The 23,381-nt window shown below is 35.8% G+C and overlaps 1 protein-coding gene across 1 annotated transcript in view; it reads left to right on the top strand.

The window, feature by feature from the left end:
- Positions 1 to 23,381, top strand: part of SYT10 (synaptotagmin 10) — a 54,587-nt gene that overhangs the window by 16,070 nt on the left and 15,136 nt on the right. Inside the window, exon 3 of the mRNA XM_045776525.2 lies at positions 10,307 to 10,874. Within this exon, the coding sequence (XP_045632481.1) occupies positions 10,307 to 10,874 (568 nt within the window). The remainder of the gene's footprint in view (positions 1 to 10,306; positions 10,875 to 23,381) is intronic.

Below are 23,381 nucleotides of genomic sequence, written 5' to 3'. Positions count from 1 at the left end.
CAATTATTTATTGTCCTAATATTGAGCCATTAGCTACTTGCTAGACTCAATGCTAAGTTCTCAGAGAACAAGGCTGTGCAGCCTACTTTTCGGCATTCCTAATTTCTATCACTGTATAGGTACCTAATAAGCATCAAGTGATGCTTTTGATTGACTGGCAATCTCTCCACTTCACTTTGCTCCTTCAATAACAGCATCAGGTGGTGAGATAAACTGCCCATATTAGAGAGAGGTTAATGATGGTAATATTCCCAGGATGAGTATGAGAACCAATTTTCTGTGCATTCACTAATGGTGCCCAGAAGAGGTGAAAATAATAAGTGGCAAAATAATTTGTTGAGGATGAGGAATTATGTAGGTTAGCCACTGTTAGAGAGGATTCTAAGTACCTACTGAAAAATAATTAGGAAACCTAAGGCAGAGCCAATTCAACATGAACAAAAGGAAGAGAATGTCCACGGGAAGAAATCATTGACTAATACGTGTGCTTGGATTTACAAGAAGCTATGGTTGCTTAGAAAAGTAATTTTTTAAATCATCACATAAGAGAAATGAAAGAATTATGTAAAAATACATAAAACTGGATTGTACAGTTTAAGAGATTTTTTTAAAATTAAATTCCTCTGAAAAGATAGCAAAAACTGCAATTATCCATTGCAGGGCACTGTAAGGAATAGAAAGCAAGATGTTACACAAAGGGAGAGTTTAAAAGATATATACCTAGCTAGGATATCAAGAAGCACACTTACCCAAAACTGTGAGGACCTGAGATCTATCTCTTCGAATTAAAATTTCATGAAACATGCTGTGCAGGTGCTTGACATGGTTAAATAAGCCTTTTCATGAAACATGTTTTCAATAAAAACACCAACTTCTTTTCTGAAATGGGATGTCTATTTGTACCAAGGTCAGAGACAAAACCTTATAAAATAAAATCAAACTTGGAGAGTTTGTTTTCTGGCCCTGATAAATACCATCTCCTCTTTATAAACACTAATAAATTGACTGGGCCCTCCTTTATAATATAAATCATTCTTGGGATGTTTGATTTCATTAGTAACAGAAGTATTAGGGTAAATGATTTTTTTTAAAAAATTTTATTTGTTTGAAAGAGAGAGAGCGAGAGAGAGAGTGCACAAGCATGGGGGAAGGACAGAGGGAAAAGGAGAAGCAGACTCCCCGCTGAGCAGGGAGCCCGATAGGGGACTCTATCCCAGGACTCTAAGATCATGACCTGAGCCAAAGGCAGATGCTTAACTGACAGAGTCACCCAGGTGCCCAGTAAATGATTTTTTTATAGATTTATGTATTTATTTTATATCGAGAGAGAGCACGAGTGGGAGGGGCAGAGGGAGAGGGAGAGAGAATCTCAAGGCTCCACACTCAGTGCTGAGCCCTGACAAGCGGCTTGATCTGAGGACCCTAAGATCACGACCTGAACCAAATCCTAAAGTCCGACGCTTAATGCACAGCACTACCCAGGTACCCCCTAGGGTAAATTATTTTAATACAAACTCCAACAAACATTTCCTGAATCCCAGTATATGTTAGTATGAAATTCATGAAAAGATTAATAATACATAGTCTCTGCCTTTATAAAGACCACCGGCTAGCAAAAGGGTTGAGGAATGGAAGACCAATGTGAAAAAAAGTAATTTCAATACACTGTTTGCAGACATCAGTTTGCAGACTGAGTAGAGACTAGTAAAATAGGAGAAAAGCCAGGAGGGTATAACTTGGAAGCCAAGTGAAGAGTGTATGTAAACAACAGGGAGAGATTGTTAAGTGACCCTTGTAAGGCTGGCTGGGATGAAGACTGTGAATTGCCCTGTGAGTTTAACAATGCAGGGGAGACATTGTTCATATTTCCAAGAGTGGTTATGGTGGAGTTGAGCAGATGTAAAGCTAATTAGAGTATGTTTAAATAGAATAGAAGGAAACAAATTGGACAGTGAACAGACTGTCCTCAACTCTTTCAAGGAGTTTTGCTACAAATGTGTCAGAGAAACAGAGTAGTACAGAGAGAGGAAGTGGTATGAGGTTTTCTTTAAGATAGGAGGAACAACGGTGTGCTTTTATGCTGATAGTAGTGATCCAATGGAGAGGGAGGATAATAATGCAAGAATCAGAGGGGATATTCTTGAAGGTGACATTAGAGAAAATGGGATTTAATATATAAATGGAGGGAGTGTCTTTAAGGCAAAATATATGGGTTACAGATGCTGGTAAGAGGGTTGATGAGATGGTGTCTGTGGAAGGTTTCTGCTCCTTGCTTCAATTTTTCTGAGTGAAATGGAAAACTAGGTCATTAACTGAGACTTAGCATGAGGAAGAAGGGTGATGGAGGTTTGTAGAAAGCTGAGAAGGTGTGAAATGGTCTTGCAAATCTAGGAGATTGAGAGGGAGAAGGGATTACTGTGCTGCATTAGGGTTTACATGAGAAATGTGGTCATGAACTTAAAGTGGAACAGTGACAGTTATTTTATGTTTTTCTCCAATTGCATTCACCTGCATGTGTGCAGGTATGGAGATGATGGAGGCTTGAATTCAACCAGAGCTGCAGTTTTTTTTTGTCCTGCAACTAAGAAGGTAGAGAGAAACAGAGAATTGGGGATGTGTCCCTGAGAGTTACACTAATGATTAGCCAGGAAATTAAAGCTGGATAATGAGAGGGAAATGATATCAGGGAAGTAGGGATTATGAAATGGTGGCACAGTCACAGATTGGAGGTTCTGGTAAATTGGAAAGGTTGTCTGAGGGGTATAAGAGGGTCTGAGCTAAAAAGATAAGAGATGTTGATCAGAAAGAAGTATGCATGACATTGGGGTTGTGGAGAGTTTGTAGCTAATGATGATAAAATCTATGTACATGGTAGTAATTTCAGTAAGTAAAGGGCATCATTGCAGGACGGGAGTTCAAAGAACCTAGAGGCCACAAGGTGGAAAGAAACATGTGCATTGCTAGAAATTAGAACAAAAACACTATCAAAGAGTGTTAGTGAACCAGGAAATGAAAATAATGAAGACTTTAAAAGGAGTTATTTATTAATCAATAGATGACTAACAATAAGTAATAATGGAAATGTGACTTGCTGACTTGAGCTTCAGGGCTGGTAGACGTGGATGAAGGGAGAATGGTGTCAGAGCGACAATGGGGAACAAGATGAATGCACAACTGCCCCACCTCCAGGCTAGTGGAACAGGAACTGTGGGGAACAATTATCAGCCACCACATGAGAGGGACACAGAGGAAACCATGTCCTTAGAGAAAAAACATGTTTCTGCTGAGCAATAACATTCAAAGAAGAAATGAAGGATATAGAGGATTTTGCTGATGTCCAATTTTTATTTTTAAAAATGCACTGTGACATATTATAGAACTCAGTCTGCCTTCATATATGCAGTGCCTTGCCTTGGTTAGGCTTGGCACTACATGTATTTGTTTGCGTGGGGGTTTTTTTGCTGAGATTTTTGTGTATTGAATGTTCTTGTTTCAAATTGAATAGAAGAAAACAGGAAACAAAGATGAAAACTTAGTTTACCACAAACTTGATTTAGTCTTACTATTTAAGTCTTCTTAACTGTGAAATGGGGCTATAACTTCTTTTTTTTTTTTTAAAGATTTTATTTATTTATTCGACAGAGATAGAGACAGCCAGCGAGAGAGGGAACACAAGCAGGGGGAGTGGGAGAGGAAGAAGCAGGCTCATAGCAGAAGAGCCTGATGTGGGGCTCGATCCCATAACACCGGGATCACGCCCTGAGCCGAAGGCAGACGCTTAACCGCTGTGCCACCCAGGCGCCCCTATAACTTCTAATATATGCTGATAGTTTCTGATAAAAAGTTCATTACTAATAAAAACAAGGAGAGATGAATTCCTTATAAACATATTGAATAAATCAATAAAATGCTGCTAAATATATTTTTGTTTCTCCTCTGAATTCTCAAGCAATATCTAAGGTAAGCTTGACAGATGGTAAAGACACTGCAATAAGAAATGCCTGAATGGCTCAGTTGGTTAAGCATCTGCCTTTGGCTCAGGTTACAATGCCAGGGTCTTGGGATCGAGCCCCGCATTGGGCTCTCTGCTCAGTCGGGAGCGTAGTTCTCCTTCTGCCTCTGTCTGCCTATCTGCCTACTTGTGCTCTCTCTCTGTGTCAAATAAATAAGTAAAATCTCAAAAAAAAAAAAAAAAGACACTGCAGCTAAGAGGAGGAGCATATAAAGTTTTCCCATTTAAGGAAAAGAGAACTGCTAGGTGCTAAGAAGTGAGTGAATTAGAGGGCCAGTGTTATCCAGGGCTGTGGCCCAGGACATGCTCACACAGGAATGACTCTGTGCCACCTGTGTACCCCCGAACAACCACCCTAGGCTTGCGATGGTCAAAACCAGAGAATTCATTATGGTATTTGCACTTCAGCTCCTTGTGTCCTGAATTCTAATGATAATAACAGTTACCTAGTATGAGAAGTTATGGTTTTCAAAGTTGTCTTATTTAATATCTCATTTGGTCTTCACACTGTGAAAAGACTGTTTTATAGATAAGGACAATATAGCTCAAACAAGTTAAGTGACTTGCCCAAAGTGGCTCTCACTTCATGGGGAAGCTGGGAGCAAACTGTCTGATTTCCAGGTCAGCCCTTTTCACACCTCACCTCAGTGTTATGATCTTCAAGCACCTTCTTTTGGGTAGTAGAGAAAAGTTGGCTTGGTTTCCAGTGAGATTTCAGGACTCTACCCACACAACAACCAGAACAGCTCTGTCTTTACATAGTCAACTTATGGCTTCTGATTTTGTTTGAAGGAAAGGATCTGTTGGTAATAAGTATCTGAAAAATCACCATGTTGATGCATGTTATTCCTATGGCATCAAGTAATTTTGACTCCAGCTACTGTCAAATGTTCCAGGTAGGATAGGGAAAGTTTTTCCTTCCTACCTGGAGAAGTACTTGGGTGCTGCCCTTCTAGGTTTGAAGGGTAAGAATGAGATCAGTAATAATCAAGTGGAGTATACTTTGATTGGTTGTATATTTGTGTGAGACTAGCCACTTACCATGTCATTCCAAAAGAGAAAAAGAAAAGGGGCTTGTGGAGTGGGGGGAACAAGAAGAAAAAGATCTGTTTTGTCATGGCAGTAGCTTAGCATTGTAATAATTAAAGCTTCTCCTAACTGACTAGCTAAATTATGACTTAGAATATACACTATTTACCCTATAATTAGGGCACTAGCTTACTAGAACAAAAACATTACTACTCTTTGATTCCTCCTGGAGGGGCTTTACAGCTGTATAGTTATATTCAGAGACATAAGAAAGAAATTACTGATTTTTAGGGAGAGGATAGAAGATTAAAATTTTATGATATTGAAAAGTATAAGTGAGTGTGAATGGAATCAATCTATAAAAATAAGGAATTTACCTTTGGGGGGATATTGTTTATAAAATTTTTCTTTAAAAATCTTATATAAGTGAAAGTGATTTGGTCAGAAATATTAAATTATTTAACAAAATATCCTAATCTCTTAGGTAAACTGAATATAGAACTAAGTTATACTAGACCCTTTCATAATTCACAACATATATTACTTTTATTCCTTTATTATTTTTTAAAATTTACATCATCATTTTTATTGTCATTAATAGCTAGTATTGTTGAGTATTTACTATATGCCAGGCAAAGGGCTGAATGTTTGGCATGCATCATTTCACGTAATTTGCACCACACATTATGGCGTGGGTAATACCATTACACCCATTTTCCAGACTGAAGCCTGAGAGGCCCTGCCCAGAGTCATGCAACTGGCAAGTGAAGGGAGTGAGATTTGTACTATGGTTGGTCTGAACTTGTATTCCTTTTAAAATTCTTCTTACTTTCCTAAATACTCTCTAATGGTTGCCTGTCCCTAATTTAAGCCCCTAATCCTGTATATCAAGAATAGATACACAGGCTTAAAGAAATAAAAGGTAGTCCATTATCAGATTAGTGCTAAGGAATATCAGGAATTAGAATGGTATTAGCTGTACCATTTCTATGATATTTAAATAGTTGTTTAGTGTCCTAGCCTCAGCAACTAGACAACAAACAGAAAACGTATCCAAATCAGCAGGGAAGAAGTCAAACTTTCACTATTCGCAGACAACATGATACTTATGTAGAAAAACCAAAGCCTCCACCAAAAAATTGCTAGATCTGATACACGAATTCAATAAAGGCACAGGATACAAAATCAATGTACAAAAGTTTGTTGCATTTTTATACACTAATAATGAAGCAGCAGAAAGAGAAATCAAAGAATCGATCCCATTTACAGTTGCACCAAAAACCATAAGACCCTAGGAATAAACCTAACCAAAGAGGTGAAGGATCTGAACTCTGAAAACTATAGAACACTTATAAAAGAAATTGAGAAAGACACAAAGAAATAGAAAAATATTCCATGCTCATATTTAACAAATATTGTTAAAATGTCTATACTACCCAAAGCAATCTATACATTTATTGCAATCCCTAACAAAATATCACCAGCATTTTCCACACAGCTAGAACAAACAATCCTAAAATTAATGTGAAACCACAAAAGACCCTGAATAGCTAAAGCAATCTTGAAAAAGAAAAGCAAAGCTGGAGGCATCAAATTCCAGACTTCAAGCTCTATTACAAAGGTGTAATGATCAAGGCAGTACTGGCACAAAAACAGACACGTAGATCAGTGGAACAGAAAAGAAACCCAGAAATGGACCCACAACTATATGGTCAACTAATCTTTGACAAAGCAGGAAAGAATATCTGATTGAAAAAAGATGGTCTCTTCAACAAACGGCTTTGGGAAAACTGGACAGCAACATGCAGAAGAATGAAACTGGACCACTTCCTTACACCATACACAAAAATAAATTAGAAATGGATGAAAGACCTAAATGTGAAACAGGAAACCATCAAAATCCTAGATTAAAACACAGGCAGCACCCTCTTTGACATCAGCCATAGCAAATTCTTGCTAGATACATCTCTGGAAGCAAGGGAAACAAAGGTAAAAATGAACTATAGGGACTTCAACAAGATACAGATTCTGCACAGCAAAGGAAAAAAATCAACAAAATTTAAGAGCAGCCTTCAGAGTGGGAGAAGATATTTGCAAATGACATATCTGATAAAGGGTTAGTATCCAAAATTTATAAAGAACTTATCAAACTCAACACCCAAAAAACCCCAAATAATCCAGCTAAGAAATGAGCAAAAGATATGAATAGTCATTTTTCCAAAGAAAACATACAGATGGCTAACAGACACATGAAAAGATGCTCAACATCACTCATCATCAGGCAAATACAAATCAAAACTACAATGCGATATCACCTCACACCTGTCAGAATGGCTAAAATAAACAACTCAGGAAAGAACAGATGTTGGTGAGGATGCGGAGAAAGAGGAACCCTCTTACACTGCTGGTGGGAATGCAAACTGGTGCAGCCACTCTAGAAAACAGGATGGAGGTTCCTCAAAAAGTCAAAAATAGAAATACCCTATGACTCACCAGTTATACTACTAAGTATTTATCCAAGGGATACAAAAATATTATTTTGAAGGGGCACATGCACCCCAATGTTTATAGCAGCATTATCAACAATAACCAAATTATGGAAAGAGCCCAAATGACTGTCAACTGATGAATGGGTAAAGAAGATGTGGTACACACACACACACAATGGAATGTTACTCAGCCATGAAAGAGAATGAAATCTTGCCATTTCAATGACGTGGACAGAGCTAGAGTGTATTATGCTAAGAGAAATGTCAGAGAAAGACAAATACCATATGATTTCACTCATACGTGGAATTTAAGAAACAAAACATATGTCCATAGGGGAAGGAAGAAAAAAAAAAAAGAGAAGGAGGCAAACCATAAAAGACTCTTAACTATTGAGAACAAACTGAGAGTTGCTGGAGAGGAGTTGGGTGGCCAGATGGGCTAAATGGGTGATAGGCATTAAGGTGGGCACTTGTGATGAGCACTAGGGATTATACGTAAGTGATGAATAAACTCTTTTCCTGAAACCAATATTTCACTGTATGTTAACTAACTAGAATATAAATAAATACTTGAAACAACAAGAAAAGGAAATATGGAAAGTGCCACACACAAAAAAAAATACTTTTTTTGTATTTCAGTCCAATTAATAGAAAATAAGCCAATTCAATGTAAGAGAATGAATTTGGAACATGTCAGATTATAATTCTGATTTTACATAATTTAAAGTTTGCATAATAAAATTATATTTAATTAATAGAAATAATAACATCTTGAATAAAATTATTAAAGAATCACAGAATGATAGAGAATCATAGAAATTAAGTGGGAGAAAACACTTAGAAGTCTAGCATCTCACCTAAGGCAGAAACCTTTTCCTTCAACATCTAACCTTTGTTTCTATATTTTATATTTTATGTTTGTGGAAGTTCATTACTTCACCATTTTGGACAGCTCTAGATATTTTTAAATGTCCCCTTTATGTTTGTGGAAGTTCATTACTTCACCATTTTGGACAGCTCTAGATATTTTTAAATGTCCCCTTATATTAAACTGAAGTCCACTGATTCTTACTAATTCTGCCATGACAGTCCTTCAGATATTAGAAGTCAGATTCCTGTCCTTTCTAGGTTCAACATGCTCAGCTCCTCAAACTACTTCTCAAATGGTATCTTAGCTAGGTATTTTACTTCTGGCTATCACTACTTTTTTATCCCTCTTAAATCAGTCCTTATGTGTGCATCAATGAATCAAGTATTAGTCCTCAGTAATGGACATTAAGCAATGTCCTCAGTATTACTTAGCGTTTGCTGTAAAAAAATAATGTGGACCTGATGTAATAAACAACAGAAATGAGTACAGGATTTTGAAATAAGTGCTAGACAGATATTAAGTATAAGAGAGAGCTGAAAGAAGGAAAACCAGCCAAAGGCTAGTATAGAAAGCCAAGTATTAGGCGATGAGGATCTTGACTAAGTAGCAATGGAAATGAAACAGAATGGACAAGTGTATGGGATGTTTCAAAGCAAACATCAACAAGATTTAGAAAATTGAGTAAATCTCATGAATAAAGGAAAGTGATTCAAAAGCATAATGCAGGCTTCCAAGCATAATTGGCTGGTAAAAATGTTAGAGCTATTTTCTAAGATTGTGGAAGGGAGCACCAGTTTGGGAGTAAAAGGCAGAAAATAATGATTTTGCTTGAATTTGGAGCAAAATTAAGATAACCATTTAGAAATCTGCCTTAGAGATATAGAAATATGGAACTAGAGGTTTATATATCTGAGATATATGCAGAGAACCATCAGATTTAAGATGACAGTTATAGTCCGAGAAATGATTAGTCTGATGGAGAGACCAAGGAGAATAAAGAGCAAAAGACCTGGGACTAAGCATCGAGTAGTCACATAAATTGATATGGTTCCTGCCAGAAATCACAGAGGAGGTAGAAGAGAAGCAGGTCTTAGTGCAAGTCACATTTACAAGGTACTGGTTAGTTGATATAGCCAGTGTTCTGGAAATGTTGACTAGATGAATAGTAACAGTGATAATAGGAAAGTCAGTTTGAATTCTAAAACACTCTATTATGTTGGCCCCAAATTCTAAAACTCTATATTTTTTAATCCTCAGGATTTCTGAAGCCCACTCCATGTTGAAAAAAGAAAAATGTACTAATTTTGGCTGTCACCACTATATATTCTTTTTACGAGTAAATATTCATTTAGTTATCTTAAGTATTAGAAATAATTAACACAGTATAAGAATAGGTGGACTTATGTTTTTTATTGTAATGGAGTAGTCAGTAAACATGAGATTCATGAGACACAAATATGCAGATATAAAGAAACCAGCCATGTGAATGATTTGTCTACATAAGACTTACAGCTAGATATAACCAGGTGATTGATGATTCATGGTATTTTGTGGAATTACTAAACTTTGTTGGTAATCACGTCTTTTTACAATTGTATGTAATTATATGCTTGTGATTGAGAGTACAAAATTCCAAAAGCTCATAAAAAATGTACATTTGAGTGTTTCAGGTGCTTCTATCATTTTAGAAGCCTTTTCCTTTGAATATTGCATTTCTCCCGTTTTTCAAAAGTAGCTCTTTGATTGTGTGTGTGTGTGTCTGTCTGTCTATTGATACAAATGAAATGCTTTCATTATCCTGGGTGTGGGGGAAAGTTTATATGCCACCATATAATGTTGTCATCAAAATGATCTTCCTAAATTATTTTTGTGTGTGTGTGTGTGTGTGTGTGTGTGTATGTACAGCCACAATTCCTTCAGGAGACACCTACCAAGGCAAATGCAGGTTTCCAGTGTTGATTTTAGCATGGGCACAGAACCCGCTTTACAAAGAGGAGAAACAACAACCAGCATTGGGAGGATAAAACCAGAGCTCTACAAACAGAAATCAGTTGACTCTGAGGGCAACAGGCAAGAAGATATTAAAACCTGTGGGAAACTTAACTTCACCCTCCAGTATGACTATGAAAATGAACTTCTAGTTGTTAAAATCATCAAAGCCTTAGATCTCCCTGCTAAAGACTTCACAGGCACTTCTGACCCTTATGTGAAGATGTATCTTCTTCCAGATAGGAAAAAGAAATTTCAGACCCGTGTCCACAGAAAGACTTTAAATCCTCTATTTGATGAAACTTTTCAATTTCCTGTAGCATATGATCAACTAAGCAACCGAAAACTACATTTCAGTGTATATGATTTTGACAGATTTTCTAGACATGACATGATTGGGGAAGTGATTCTTGATAATTTGTTTGAAGTCTCTGATCTCTCCAGGGAAGCCACAGTGTGGAAAGATATTCATTGTGCTACCACAGTAAGTAAGAATTCCGCCAATATATTGGTTTTTATTTGACCTGCAGTGGTATAGAAAACTATCACCCAGCTTATTGGAGTAAATTTACAAAGTTATATAATTTATATGCTAAGAACCTGCAAAGGTAGGATTTGATTAAATAAATAATAATAATTCAGGCACCTAACACAATTCTAGTGATTATATAAATTTAAAAATAGCTCTTTAAGTTACCAAAAATAGTAGGTATTTTCTCTTATAAAATATTTATTTGTAACCACCTCATAGTTCATATTGACTTTCATTATTTAGGAAGATTTTGTTCCTCAGATCAAACCTAAAATGTACTTTGATGCTATTTTGAAAAGCCCTTGGTTGAGTTTAAAGCAGCCCATTCCTACAGAGGCTTTCATGAAACAAACATGATTACAAAATTTGAAATGTTGAATGATTGTAAGTGATGGTTTATATTAGAATTTTTCTTTTTCATTGCAAAACACTTTCTCTGAATATAAAGTAATAACTTTAACAATTAAAATTTGGAAAACAGTAAAAAGCAGTACAAAATTAAAATACTCTATAATGCTACCAATTATGTGTAATATTATGGCATATTGCTTTCTAAATTTTTTCTATACATGTTTTAAAATTATTGAGATCAAACTAAGTTTAAAAATTTCCACACTGATTTTCTTTCATGCTACATTTGTTTTAGTGTGTGTGATGTTTAAATATATGATCTATTACCTAACCATTCTCTTATTGTTGGACATTGTGTTAGGCATAAATTTTGTTATACTAAAAATTGTTGTGTTCTTTGTTGCATAAATTTGTTTTATTTGAGATTATGTGTCTAGGACGGAATTATGGAATTGGAACTAGAGAACTGGTTGCTTACGTTAGATTGCAGAATTGTTTTGATTTGTTTTGTTTTGTTTTGTTTTTTAAGAGGGAGCCAGAGGGGGAGGGGCAAAGGGAGAGGGGAAAAGGAGAATCTTAAACAGACTCCGCACTCAGCACAGGCCCAACATGGGACTTGATCTCATGTTCCTGAGGTCATGACCTGAGCAGAAATCAAGAGTGGGATGCTTAGCCGACTGAGCCACCCAGGCACCCTTGATTTCTTGATTTTTCAATGGAGTCATTTAATTTTTTACCACCAGATTGTCCTTATGTATTTACCATCTTTTGTCCAAATTTTACCAAAATTTATAAGCTTAAAATGTAGCAGTTTTTAATACAGATAAGGGATTTATTTTAAAAATCTGAAACATATTTTAATTCAAAGTAATTCCTTTTTTATTTTTCTTCCATCAGTGTTTTACTAATTAAAATCAGTATTTGGGGTCAATTATATTTTCATTATAATTATTAGATGGATAAGGTAACTTAAAATTTTATACTTCCAATTTGTTGCATTGCATCATCATAACATTTTCAGTTGTTAGGTTTTTATTCCACAGTTTCCACATTTCTAGGGAACAAAGAAGAAATTTTCAAACTGGATCATATTTCAAAGGTACATTGGGGCTCTTTTGATTTCATGGTGTTTTTCACCTTATTCCTTCTATTCCTACAGGGAAAAAAATGGTGACCAGTGATTTTTACTGTTTTAAAAAGTATGACACCTAGAATTCTACAAATACAGATAATAATTAATTAGTTGTTACGTTATTTCTTTCTTGGTTCCCCAATCTTATATTATTCCTTCTTTTATTCATTCAACAAATAGTTGCTAAGTGCCTACTATGGGTTTGGCATGTTCTAAGTAATGGGGATGCAAAAAAATTGTTTTGAAACATGTTCTGGGGCCCATGTGGGTAATCTAAGATAATGTCCCCATCTCAAAGTTCATAATAATATTAATCACATCTGCAAAGTCCCTTTTGCCATGTAGGTAACATATTCACAGATTCAAGAAATTAGGATATGGCCACCTTTGGGGGTGTCTTTATTCTGAGTACATCTATAGATATTTTCATTTCAATATTCTGGATACAAAAAGAAGTCGGTAGATAATAAAATATATTATGAAATTATTCTAGCCAAATGACACTGCTCTGTAACTGGAACATTGAGCCACACATTGTTCTAGATACGGCTTATGGCTTTTCTGTTGGGAAGATAGTAATGAAGCCTAAATTTCTTGACTGTGACACCAAAGCTCACAATATACACCAGCATCATCTTTATGGTTAGTGTAATGTTTAAGTCAAGCTTCTCTTCAGCTTTTGAAAAATAATTAAGCAATTTTATATTTCAGATTAATAAAGTGAAAAAATGTGGGTTGAAGTTTGCTTAAGAAACTATCTTTTCTTACACATTTTAACTTACACATTTAATTTCACACAGAAATGTAGAGTTTTCCCCAGAGAGGGAGAAAGAAAGGAAAGAAATAAAAAAAAATTGTAGTCATTTATCTTCACTTACCCAAGTTTTGTAGAAACCTGCAAAGGTGATCCAACTATGTGAACATAGATTTAAAAGAATTTATGTAACAGATAAAACATATATTTGAATTAAAAGATTAGCTCTCTTTATATCAGGAGACACTAATGACAAATACGCATAAATAACTAGTTAAACATAGATCTGAAGCTATTCTTACAATTTAAGGTTCTTATTTGAACTAACCATGTATGAGTTTTTTAAAAGAGTACCTTTATATACTGCAAACCTCCAACTTAAAAATTCTAAAATTTAGTCAAAAAATTTTGTCATCAACTTGAAATAGTTGATATATCTTTAATGTTTAATTAATTTCTTTAGTATCATAAAGTCCTGCTTTACTATCATATTGATAGAAATGCCATGGACCTCTTCTTACTTCTTCAGGCCAATGATATAATTATTAAAAATAGAACTCTATGGAAATCAGAGTTGCTACTTTTTTGTGATTGTTGTTTTTAATTATTTTGTGTCTCATTCCAACAAATTTTTATCATAGAGTCTCTGTCACAGTTTTTTTCCCCATGTATCCAAAGTCTTGTCCAAGGCCTTATTCAAAAAATCTTCTTAGGCCAGTTCATTAAATGGAATTGATTTTTTTTTTCTACAGCATTGGGTTCAAATAACTTCAATTTGATTACATAAGGATTTACTGAGAACCTTCTATGTACAAAGCTTATACTTTGTTCTAAAGTGGAAATAAAGACCAGTAAAATACAAGTTTTGGTCAAGAACTTTAGTCTAATAGAAGAAACAAGTAAAGAAGTAAAGTATATGCTAATATATAAATAATACTATATAATATCTTCCTGATAACTTCCACAAATGTGGTCTTGCTCACACACACACATTTGCTCTCTCTCTCATACAGATTATGTCTAATATGAATATAGTATAAAAGATCACCATATGAGGATGACAGAATTCTGAAAAAAGGAGAGGGACGTTTCTTGAAGAGAAAAACAGCATGAGGAAGAAGAAAGCAAGTTCTAGAACATTTTCGGAGGGAAAATAGTAGGCTTGTGAGTTTGGGAATATGAGATGAAGAAGGGACTCAAGGGAACCAAAAGTAGAATGTTCTATTTAAACTACAATCAATAAGCATTTTATTGATATAGAGGCTTATATTTATTTCGTTTCTATCAGGAGAGTGAAGCTACTGGAGCCGTTACTTACCATGGCATTGTGTGTACCCTGGGTGGGAGTGGGTGCTTATGAAATGTAGGGGTCAGGTGGGAGTCTAACATGGCAGCCTAGATTAGATGAAATAGACTGGCTGAGGCTGGTAGCAATGGAGATGGAAAGAAGCTAACATCTGCCAGTGGAAGTGCCATCTGTGGCATTCATTTAAACATTCTCCAAGTAGATGTCTTATGTCTTCCTCTTGCCTCTAAGCTGGAAGACAGAAATCATCTTCTACATCTCTTGTATTCTTCACAGCATATATGAGCAGTTCGTAATTAATCAGTAAATACTTGTTGAATAAACTAATGTAGCAAATTTTCATAGAAGGTCAAGTGTCCGAATGTAAGTATAAATCTGCCACTACCAGAGGGGGGAAAACAATGCAGTCTTGTGCCCTGTTGTTTACAAATTAATAAATATATGCTTAGTTCTATTTGTGAACATCAACCACTTTCTGTAAAAAAAATTAAAAATTTATTCAGTGTGTGGCATAAATCCATATGCAAAATGAAGCAGGAATATTTTATTGTCCAAAATCCTATCAGGTTGAAACAAAAGTCACATCTTTTGTATTTGTAATTTCATTACTAATTATTTCTATACAAGAAGTATTAATATTTTTATCAGAAATTAGCAAGGTTTTTAAAATTCAAGATTGGGAATAAAAAAGAAAAGTTGAGAAAAAAGGAAATAAAAGGTATGTCTTTATTCTTTGCAAAAAATTAATTTTCACTTTAAGGGTCATCCCACTATATACCAGAAATATGGCAAGCCAGTCCTTGCTTGCACTAGTAGAGAAATATCTCCCAACATAGGGAAAAATCACATTGAAGAAGACTGTGTACCCTATGCCACTATTTTTGTAATGAGAAAGAAATATATATTCATATTTGGTTATATCTATTTAAGGACACACAAGAATCTAACAGTAGTAGTTACCTATTGGCAAAAATGGTAGAAACTAGATGAACATAGAAAAGGAATGATTTGCAACATATTGCTTTATATACATTTCTTTTTAAGCTACGTAAGTATATTTTTCAAATTTTTAATTAACTTTTTTCAAGAAGTCACTTGTTACAAAGACTAATGTATTTTAAGTATTTGAATGTAGTGATCTCATGCACACTCAAGAAGCCATTGAAAGTATAGTTAGCTAAAGAAAAGCTTTTCTTTTTTTGAATAGAACTAACTCTATTTTACGTATTTATGTACTCATCTAATCAATGAACATTTTTTCAGCACCAGTGATGTTCTAGACACTTAAGAACTCTCACAGGAAAAAAGAGTGTATGCACATAACCACATTGACCTGGTTTACAGCTTTAAAGTACTTGAATCTATTATCTTTTAACTAAGGATCTATCAAGTTTGAAAAAGTAGACCTTGACATGCCAAATACAAAGAAACTATTTTGTTCATTGTACCAACCAGAATACTGAATGTACTAGCTGAGCTTGAGTTTGAAGTAATGCCTTTTAATATCCAGTACCAAAATATCTTTAAATGTTTTTAAAAATTTTTTTTTATTTGTTTTCTTGTTTCTCATGATATATTTTTAATTTTTCCCGTGATCATCCCGGATGTATTCCAGGATCAAAATAATACTGTTTTTTATTTTGTTTTGTTTTGGTTTTTTGCATTTAGCTATCAATTCTCTTTTAAAATTTGTTAACTCTGGAATAATTTGTTATCCAATAGCATTTTAAAGAGTGGCAAAATTCCAACTTCATTCTAAAGAAAAAAGTGTGGTGGAAGGCAAGGCAGTAGAGAGTAAACTTTTGGTCAGGGGCCGTCTAGCTCAACCTTCGGGGTGCAGCAAGCAATATCACAGTCCTAGGCCTGCAAATGGGGTCAGTGAACACTGACCTGCTCCTTCTTACGCATTCCTAATGTTCTCTTTCATCCCTGCACTAAACCTGACCTTGGAGTGTCACAGATATCACATCTGCTAATGGGCCACCCCTAATTGACTATTAACTCAAATGATGCAAATAAATTCTACAAACTTAGTATCTACAAGTTCTTTCAGTCATCTTGCAAGAATTTATAGCAAGTACCTATGTTGCAATATAAAATCAAATTAAAATTAAGCTCAAAATAATAGAGTCTATCATAGACTATAAAAAGCAGGAACAGACCCATAAAAACACCAAACTGGTAGTTGCCAGAGAGGAGGGGAGTGGAGTAATGGGCAAATGGGGGAAAAGGGGGAAAAAAAGAAAAGGAACTTTGTCTCATGAATATTTGGTATTCAATAAATCAGCATAGTTTTTTATATAATTTTGAAAGTTAAATCTCATCTATGTACATTTAGAGAACAAGGCTTCAGTGTTCTGTTTTGACTGCCTTTGCATTTCACATGAAAGACTGTAGGCAAATTAGCTTTAAAATAGCCCACAACAATTAAATTAGCCTTTTATTATCAGTTTAAGCGGTAGATTCCTATAATATTGGTTACAGCATTTTGTTTCACGAAACAAAAAAAGTTAATGCATATCTAAAACTTAAATTGATGTCACCAGTTTTAGTCTTAATTCAGCACTGATGCTACACTTTTTAAATAAATAGAGAATTGCTGGGTAAGCACAGTAAGATATTTTGAATCATTGAAAAAATACCAGTCAAAAATTGGTAGCAGACCATATTTTAGTCATAGTGTTTGGGGTTGTTCAAAAAGCAAAATGATTTTTTTTTTTGGCCTAAATTCACTGCATTCACATAATTTCCAACTTCAATTCCTACCTTGCTTGACTTGTAAAGATTATAATGCCATCTAACTTTCCTGTCACCCTTGGGTCTCTCCCTCTCTGCCCTTCTCCTCTGCCTCCCCTCATCCCTACTTACCCCATTACCCTCTCCCTATCTGGCTATCTGGCCCTGTAGCCTGATCACTGAAGAACTTAGGCTTTGGGACAAACTAACAAGCTTTGCATCCCTGCTGTGTCACTTGTCTCTGTGGCTTTGAGCAAATTACAAAATCTCTCTAAACCTTAATTCCCTTATCTGTAAAACAGGGATTATGAGAAGGCAAATCCTAGTTTATTGAATAGAGTAAATAAGATAAATGCTTAGCAGAGCCAGGCATTTGTCAGTGCTTACTGTATGTTAGCTGCCAAGGAGTATTACAGAATGCTATCATCAGAATATGGTTTTGGTTGTTGTTGATGTAGCTTACATATTAAACAGGAATAAAGATCTTGGTGCTAAAAAACAGTTATGTCCTATTATTATGGTAGGAGATAGTTTTAGGTGGTATGCTTTTCTATGTAGGGTGGAAAGTTTTGTGTAAGAGTTTGTTTAAATCTTTTTTGTTACTGTGTACTGTGATTCAGTGAGTATATAATTTTTTTATGAAGTATATACTCATAATGTCACATTGCATGCCCCTCATCTGCAGTCTAACCTGACTCTTCCTTTTACACCGAACGCTTCTCCTCTTTGTTCCTTTACCCACCTGTACACGTGCTTAGTATGTGCATCTTATAAACCTTCAGGAGCTAAAGATGCTAGATGTGCTCCGTGTGTCCCTTCAGGTTCACTCGCTACCATCTTTCATGCTGTTTGGTACCTCGGGGTGCTGGCCTGTTAAGCCACAGACACTATTCTCTGGGTTTTGGCAAGAGATGTTAGGGCAGCAGGAGATGTCATTTGGATTTGGATTCTCTCCTCCTCTGAGAGATTGCCTCAGGCTGGCTGTGTCCTTCTCCTGAGGGCACAGTTCCTCTCAAAGCAGCCTTTTCTTTTCACCGCTTTTTCCTTCTGAGTCCAGGTAGCTGTCCCCCTACCCTTTCAGACCTAGGGGTCATCACAGCCTCCCCTGTTACCAGTGCCCGGTGCTGTACCCTCCTTTGTGGTTTTCCTACCTCTGCTCACATCTCTGTAGATAGTACATTCATCAAGCCCTCTGGAATTAGTCTAGTTTGTGTTTGCCATCTGTTTCCTCCTAGATCCCTGACTGATAACCTAAAGGGCAACAACAACAACAACAACAAAGAATTACTGATTATAGTTTAATTTCTTATAACCTTCTTGGACTTTGCCATGTGTCTGAGATATTCTGTGTGTTCATTACCTTTAGTCCTTTGATAGTAAGACAAGGCCTTCAACCACAGAAAGTGAGAAAGAACCATGGCCATGCTAAAATCCTCTAATCTTTATACACAGAGAATTTCAAAGAACTCCTTAAAATGGAATTTCACATTTCATCACAATTGAAAAAGTCAGAATTCCTGGCTCTTAAAAATCAAGATTTCAGACAGGAATAATACATCATGTATTTAGAGTCATCTGGAAAATTCTGTTAATATTACAGGTTTTAAAACATATTTATGTGCCCAATTTCTTACTTTAAAAATTTAAAATAGAAACACTCATAAAAAACACTATGCATGTCCCTGTTTTTTAAGTAAGATGTACTGAATAATTTAACCTTTTCTTAATAGTAGTGATCTTTATGGCCATTAGTTATAATAAATTTAAGCAGATTTTTATTTCTGTCCAGAGCTCTTCTATTACACTATTTCATCTCATTATAAGTATACATGCTTCCTGCATTCCTTACCTCTCCAACTTGTTACTTTTAGCTTTCTAATAAAATACCTAAGTTGGGAGAATTGTATACAAATAAAATCAATACATCTTAAATATTGACCTGTGATCTTTTGCTCAGAGTAAAGTGCATGAGACTTGTAATAGGTCAGAAGTCTTTTCATATTAATTTTAAAATTCTAGAGTATATTTGGAGTAGGATTTTGAGAACAGTCATGTCTAGATCATGTGGTCATATTATTTTAGAATTGCTAGACAGTTCAAGTGTAATCCTTTAATTTTATAGTTTAGAAAATGAAGGCTTGGGGTGTTCTAAAAAAAATCATTTAGGCTCACCCAGCTGATTAACAGAGGATCCAGAACTAAATTTTAAATCTTTAACTCTTAATTCAGTGTTCCTTGTCTTGAATTATGTTGGAGTGTTACCATGTTTGGAATATACTAAAAAGAAATAAAAAGAACTGAATTTTTTTTAACATGGAAGTTCAACTTTTGGCTTACAGGGTTGAAATCTCAAAATACTTACATAATTTGAATTAAAGAAATTTTTAATATACTTATGACAAAAATATGTGTTTAAGGCCTTTAAAATGTATAATCCTATTAAATCTATCTTGTTAACAACTTGTAAAAATGCATGGAGAACTAAATAATGACTCTTGGCCTTATTTAAAGGAACCTTTGGAATCAATGTTATTTCAGGAAATTTCTAGGCAATTTTTCCTCTCTGATGTAATTAGCAAAAAATCTGTATTTAAGGTATTATTGAATTTTATCATTTGTGTCCTGCTGTACTTTAATGTTTAGAAGTTGCAGGAGATAAGGAGAAACTCTTCAGCTCCATGACGTGCTAGCAACATGCCTGCCTCTGTTGTAAGTTTTAGGAATTCAGTATAGTTCTAAAGGTATCATGAGTTAAGGTTGTTCCTTTCTTGCACTTAACTAGTTTAATTATTATTAACCTGCTCTTATGTAGTGAAGGGAATATGCTGTTGACTTTTAAATGTCATGTTCAAAATATTCTCCTCCTTCTTTCTAAAAGACTGCATTAAAGTTTCCTATAAATCAGGTTACTGATTTTCTAATTTCTAAAGAATTTTTTCAAAGAAATATAGCACTTCATCTGCTAGCTTTGAAATCTAAGGCCATGAAAACTATTTAAAGTTTGTTGTCCTGGCTAGTAAAATTTGAAGCACTGTTTCTGCTGGCGAAAGTCACAGAGGGAAGCAGAAATCTACAGGAACTGAAGTGAGTGTAGTTTCATTGGAAACCTGGCTCTGCTCCCTTCTGGGTCCATTCCTTTGGGTAAGTTGTTTCACATTTTTTAACTTGTTTCCTCATCCACAAAAAAAGGTTTATAATAATATCAAACCCATAGGAATATTTTGAAAATAAAATGAAATAATAAATGTGAACTTCTTGTAAAATTTGCCAAGTGTCATTTATCACCAACATGCTATATACTCCTGCACGCAGCTATTTTTATCTACTTAATTGCTAATATCCCAGTGTGTTACATGTTTTAAATTTCTTACCCTAATAATTAAATTTCCTAAATGAATCGCCTTCATTTAAAAAAAAAATGAATGAGATACTTTTTCTTGATTCTTTCCTTCAATCTTGAACTTGAATAAAATAAGACAATGTTACAAGAGACCATGCCATGGCTTATATCGCATTCAGTCTTTCTATAAATTTAATTCACTAAACCAGAGATCTTACTGACTGAATATCAATGTTATTCATGTCTTTGGAGTGCTTTTAAACTTTCGAATGCTCCATGCACAATCCCACACCCCATGGTAAGTAAAGGGATGCTTTACAAGTACAGGGAGTTACCAAATACCAGCCTACTAAAGAGCCGATAACCAGAAGCAGAAAATTATGCCTAATCAGGCTTTCATCAAAGCGAATAGGCTGCAAATATTTAACTTACAGTCTAGTTATGTATACAGTAGCAGTATGATATATTGGCCATCCAGAGAAAATAATGGATAAAAGAACTTTTTGTAGGGGTGCGTGAGTGGCTCTGTCCTTTAAGTGTCCAGCTCTTGGTTTAGGCTCAGGTAGTGATCTCATAGGTTGTGAGATTCAGCCCCCACAGGGCTCCACACTCAGCAGGGAGTCGGCTTGAAGGATTCTCTCCCTCTGCCCCTCCGCCAACTCTCTCTCTCAAAATAAATAAAAAAATCTTTTTAAAAAAGAACATTTTTATAATAGAGGTTAGTTACCTGCTCTGCCCACTTACAGAACAGGGATCTTAAATCCATCAATTCCACTAACTCTGTTTAGTTCTCCTATTTACCAGGCACTCTTCTGGATGTTTTAGAGCATGATCTGTCCCCACTGCTCATTACACCAGTAGTTATGAAAGTTGATTTGTTAAATCTGTGAAAGACTCTTTCAAGACTTCAGCTCTTCTCTACAGCTTCAGCATTTTGTCCCTCCTAGTGGCTAAGTCTGAGGCTGTGTTGGAAAGGATAAAAGCTAAACCATTTGGCAGGCAGTTATTTCCCACTGGGATTGGGAGCAGAAAATGGTTCTCCCACGGAGCAGAAACACAGCACTATTAAATAGTATTGCTGGCAATGGTAGTTCTGGGTTGTGACTATTAATTACTTAATGCTCAGTGGGGTTTGTAATCATCACATCTCCAACACTGCCATGTTCTCTGCCCCCTTTCTGCCCTGACTTCAGCAAAGTTTCACCTGGACTTTGTGCCATGGCCAAGCACAACACTTAATATTATACACTTACTAGAAAGTGTGTTCTTTCCTTCCTGCAGAAATACAAGCAGGTCCTGCTAAAGGACACCTGTTGAGCATTTTCTCTGTCTTCAAATGGAGATGGTGGGAAAGAATCAATAATGAAAATGTTATGTAAAATCCAGGAGTCTAACTAGGTGTAGTGACAGAACCCTCCTTTGCCTGTTCCTTCCCCCACCTCGTTGACCATGGTGAAATCTGGTTTAATAACAATCACTAGAAGAAGGAGGAAGGGCGGGAGGAAATGTTGTGCGAAAATTGTGGTTCTTTGAAAGAAAAGGAAGGAAATGGGCTAGAAACTGGAGGTTTTAATGTTAATTACAACATTTCCTAATTATATTCTATCAAACAGCTTCCTCCTCCTTCTTTGCCTCCCAGAGTCACCAGACTGCTTGTTTGGTGGAAATGCCCAGATGTGCAAGAAAAAAATGCAATTTACACACCTTAAGGATACATTTGATTCTGAAATCCCAAAGCACTGTAGAATTACAGCAAACCTAATTCCAGATCACACTAGAGTAGAGGGATCTCTGAAGACACAAAGTTTAGTAAAAACCAATAGATAAGTATCCTCTAACGTAAGGTCCCCAAACCTTTAGTGAATCTTTAGATGGCTCAAAACTATTACGACTAGTATACTTCCAGGTCTACCATATGTAGACATGTCCTTGCACAGTTCCAGGAGGCTCCACTCAGAGCCCACACACCCATAAAACAGTGTCTTTGTTCACTTGTTCTCTGGTTATTGAGTAGCCTTCAGTCCTTCAAACAGATGTCCCTGCTGCCACTGAAGACATGACCTGGCCTGGTGCTTTTATGATTTATTCATTCAATACATTTTTTTTATTGAAATCAACCTTGTAACAGTCATTGACCCTAGAAAAATTGTTGTAAACAAAAAAATATTATTTTTGTTCAATATCTACTGTATGTCATACTGGGCCCATAACATATATTAGCTTTGTATATCATCCCTTTGTAATTTAAATGCAACCCTTCCAGGTAATTGTTATTAACCATGAAAATGGATCTCATCCTGACTGCAATAAAAATCAGGGTTGCGGGGCGCCTGGGTGGCGCAGTCGTTAAGCGTCTGCCTTCGGCTCAGGGCGTGATCCTGGCGTTTCGGGATCGAGCCCCACAGCAGGCTCCTCCGCTAGTATCCTGCTTCTTCCTCTCCCACTCCCCCTGCTTGTGTTCCCTCTCTCGCTGGCTGTCTCTGTCAAATAAATAAATAAATAAATCTTAAAAAAAAATTAAAAAAAATATCAGGGTTTAGGGGCGCCTGGGTGGCTTAGTCGTTAAGCATCTGCCTTTGGCTCAGGGCATGATCCTGTCATTCTGGGATCGAGCCCCACATCAGGCTCCTCCGCTGGGAGCCTGCTTCCTCTCCCACTCCCCCTGCTTGTGTTCCCTCTCTCGCTGGCTGTCTCTCTGTCCATCAAATAAATAAATAAAATCTTTAAAAAAAAAAATCAGGGCTGATCTAAGTATTCCTGGGGAGGGGTCATTTATTTTTTTTAATTTAAGAGAGAGAGAAAGAGAGCATGAGCAGGGTGGAGGGTCAGAGGGAGAGGGA

This window comes from Ursus americanus, chromosome 25 (assembly GCF_024610735.1).
Source record: "Ursus americanus isolate L20-20 chromosome 25, mUrsAme1.1.p, whole genome shotgun sequence".
Lineage (NCBI taxonomy): Eukaryota > Metazoa > Chordata > Mammalia > Carnivora > Ursidae > Ursus > Ursus americanus.
This window is presented reverse-complemented; position numbering and strand designations above follow the sequence as displayed.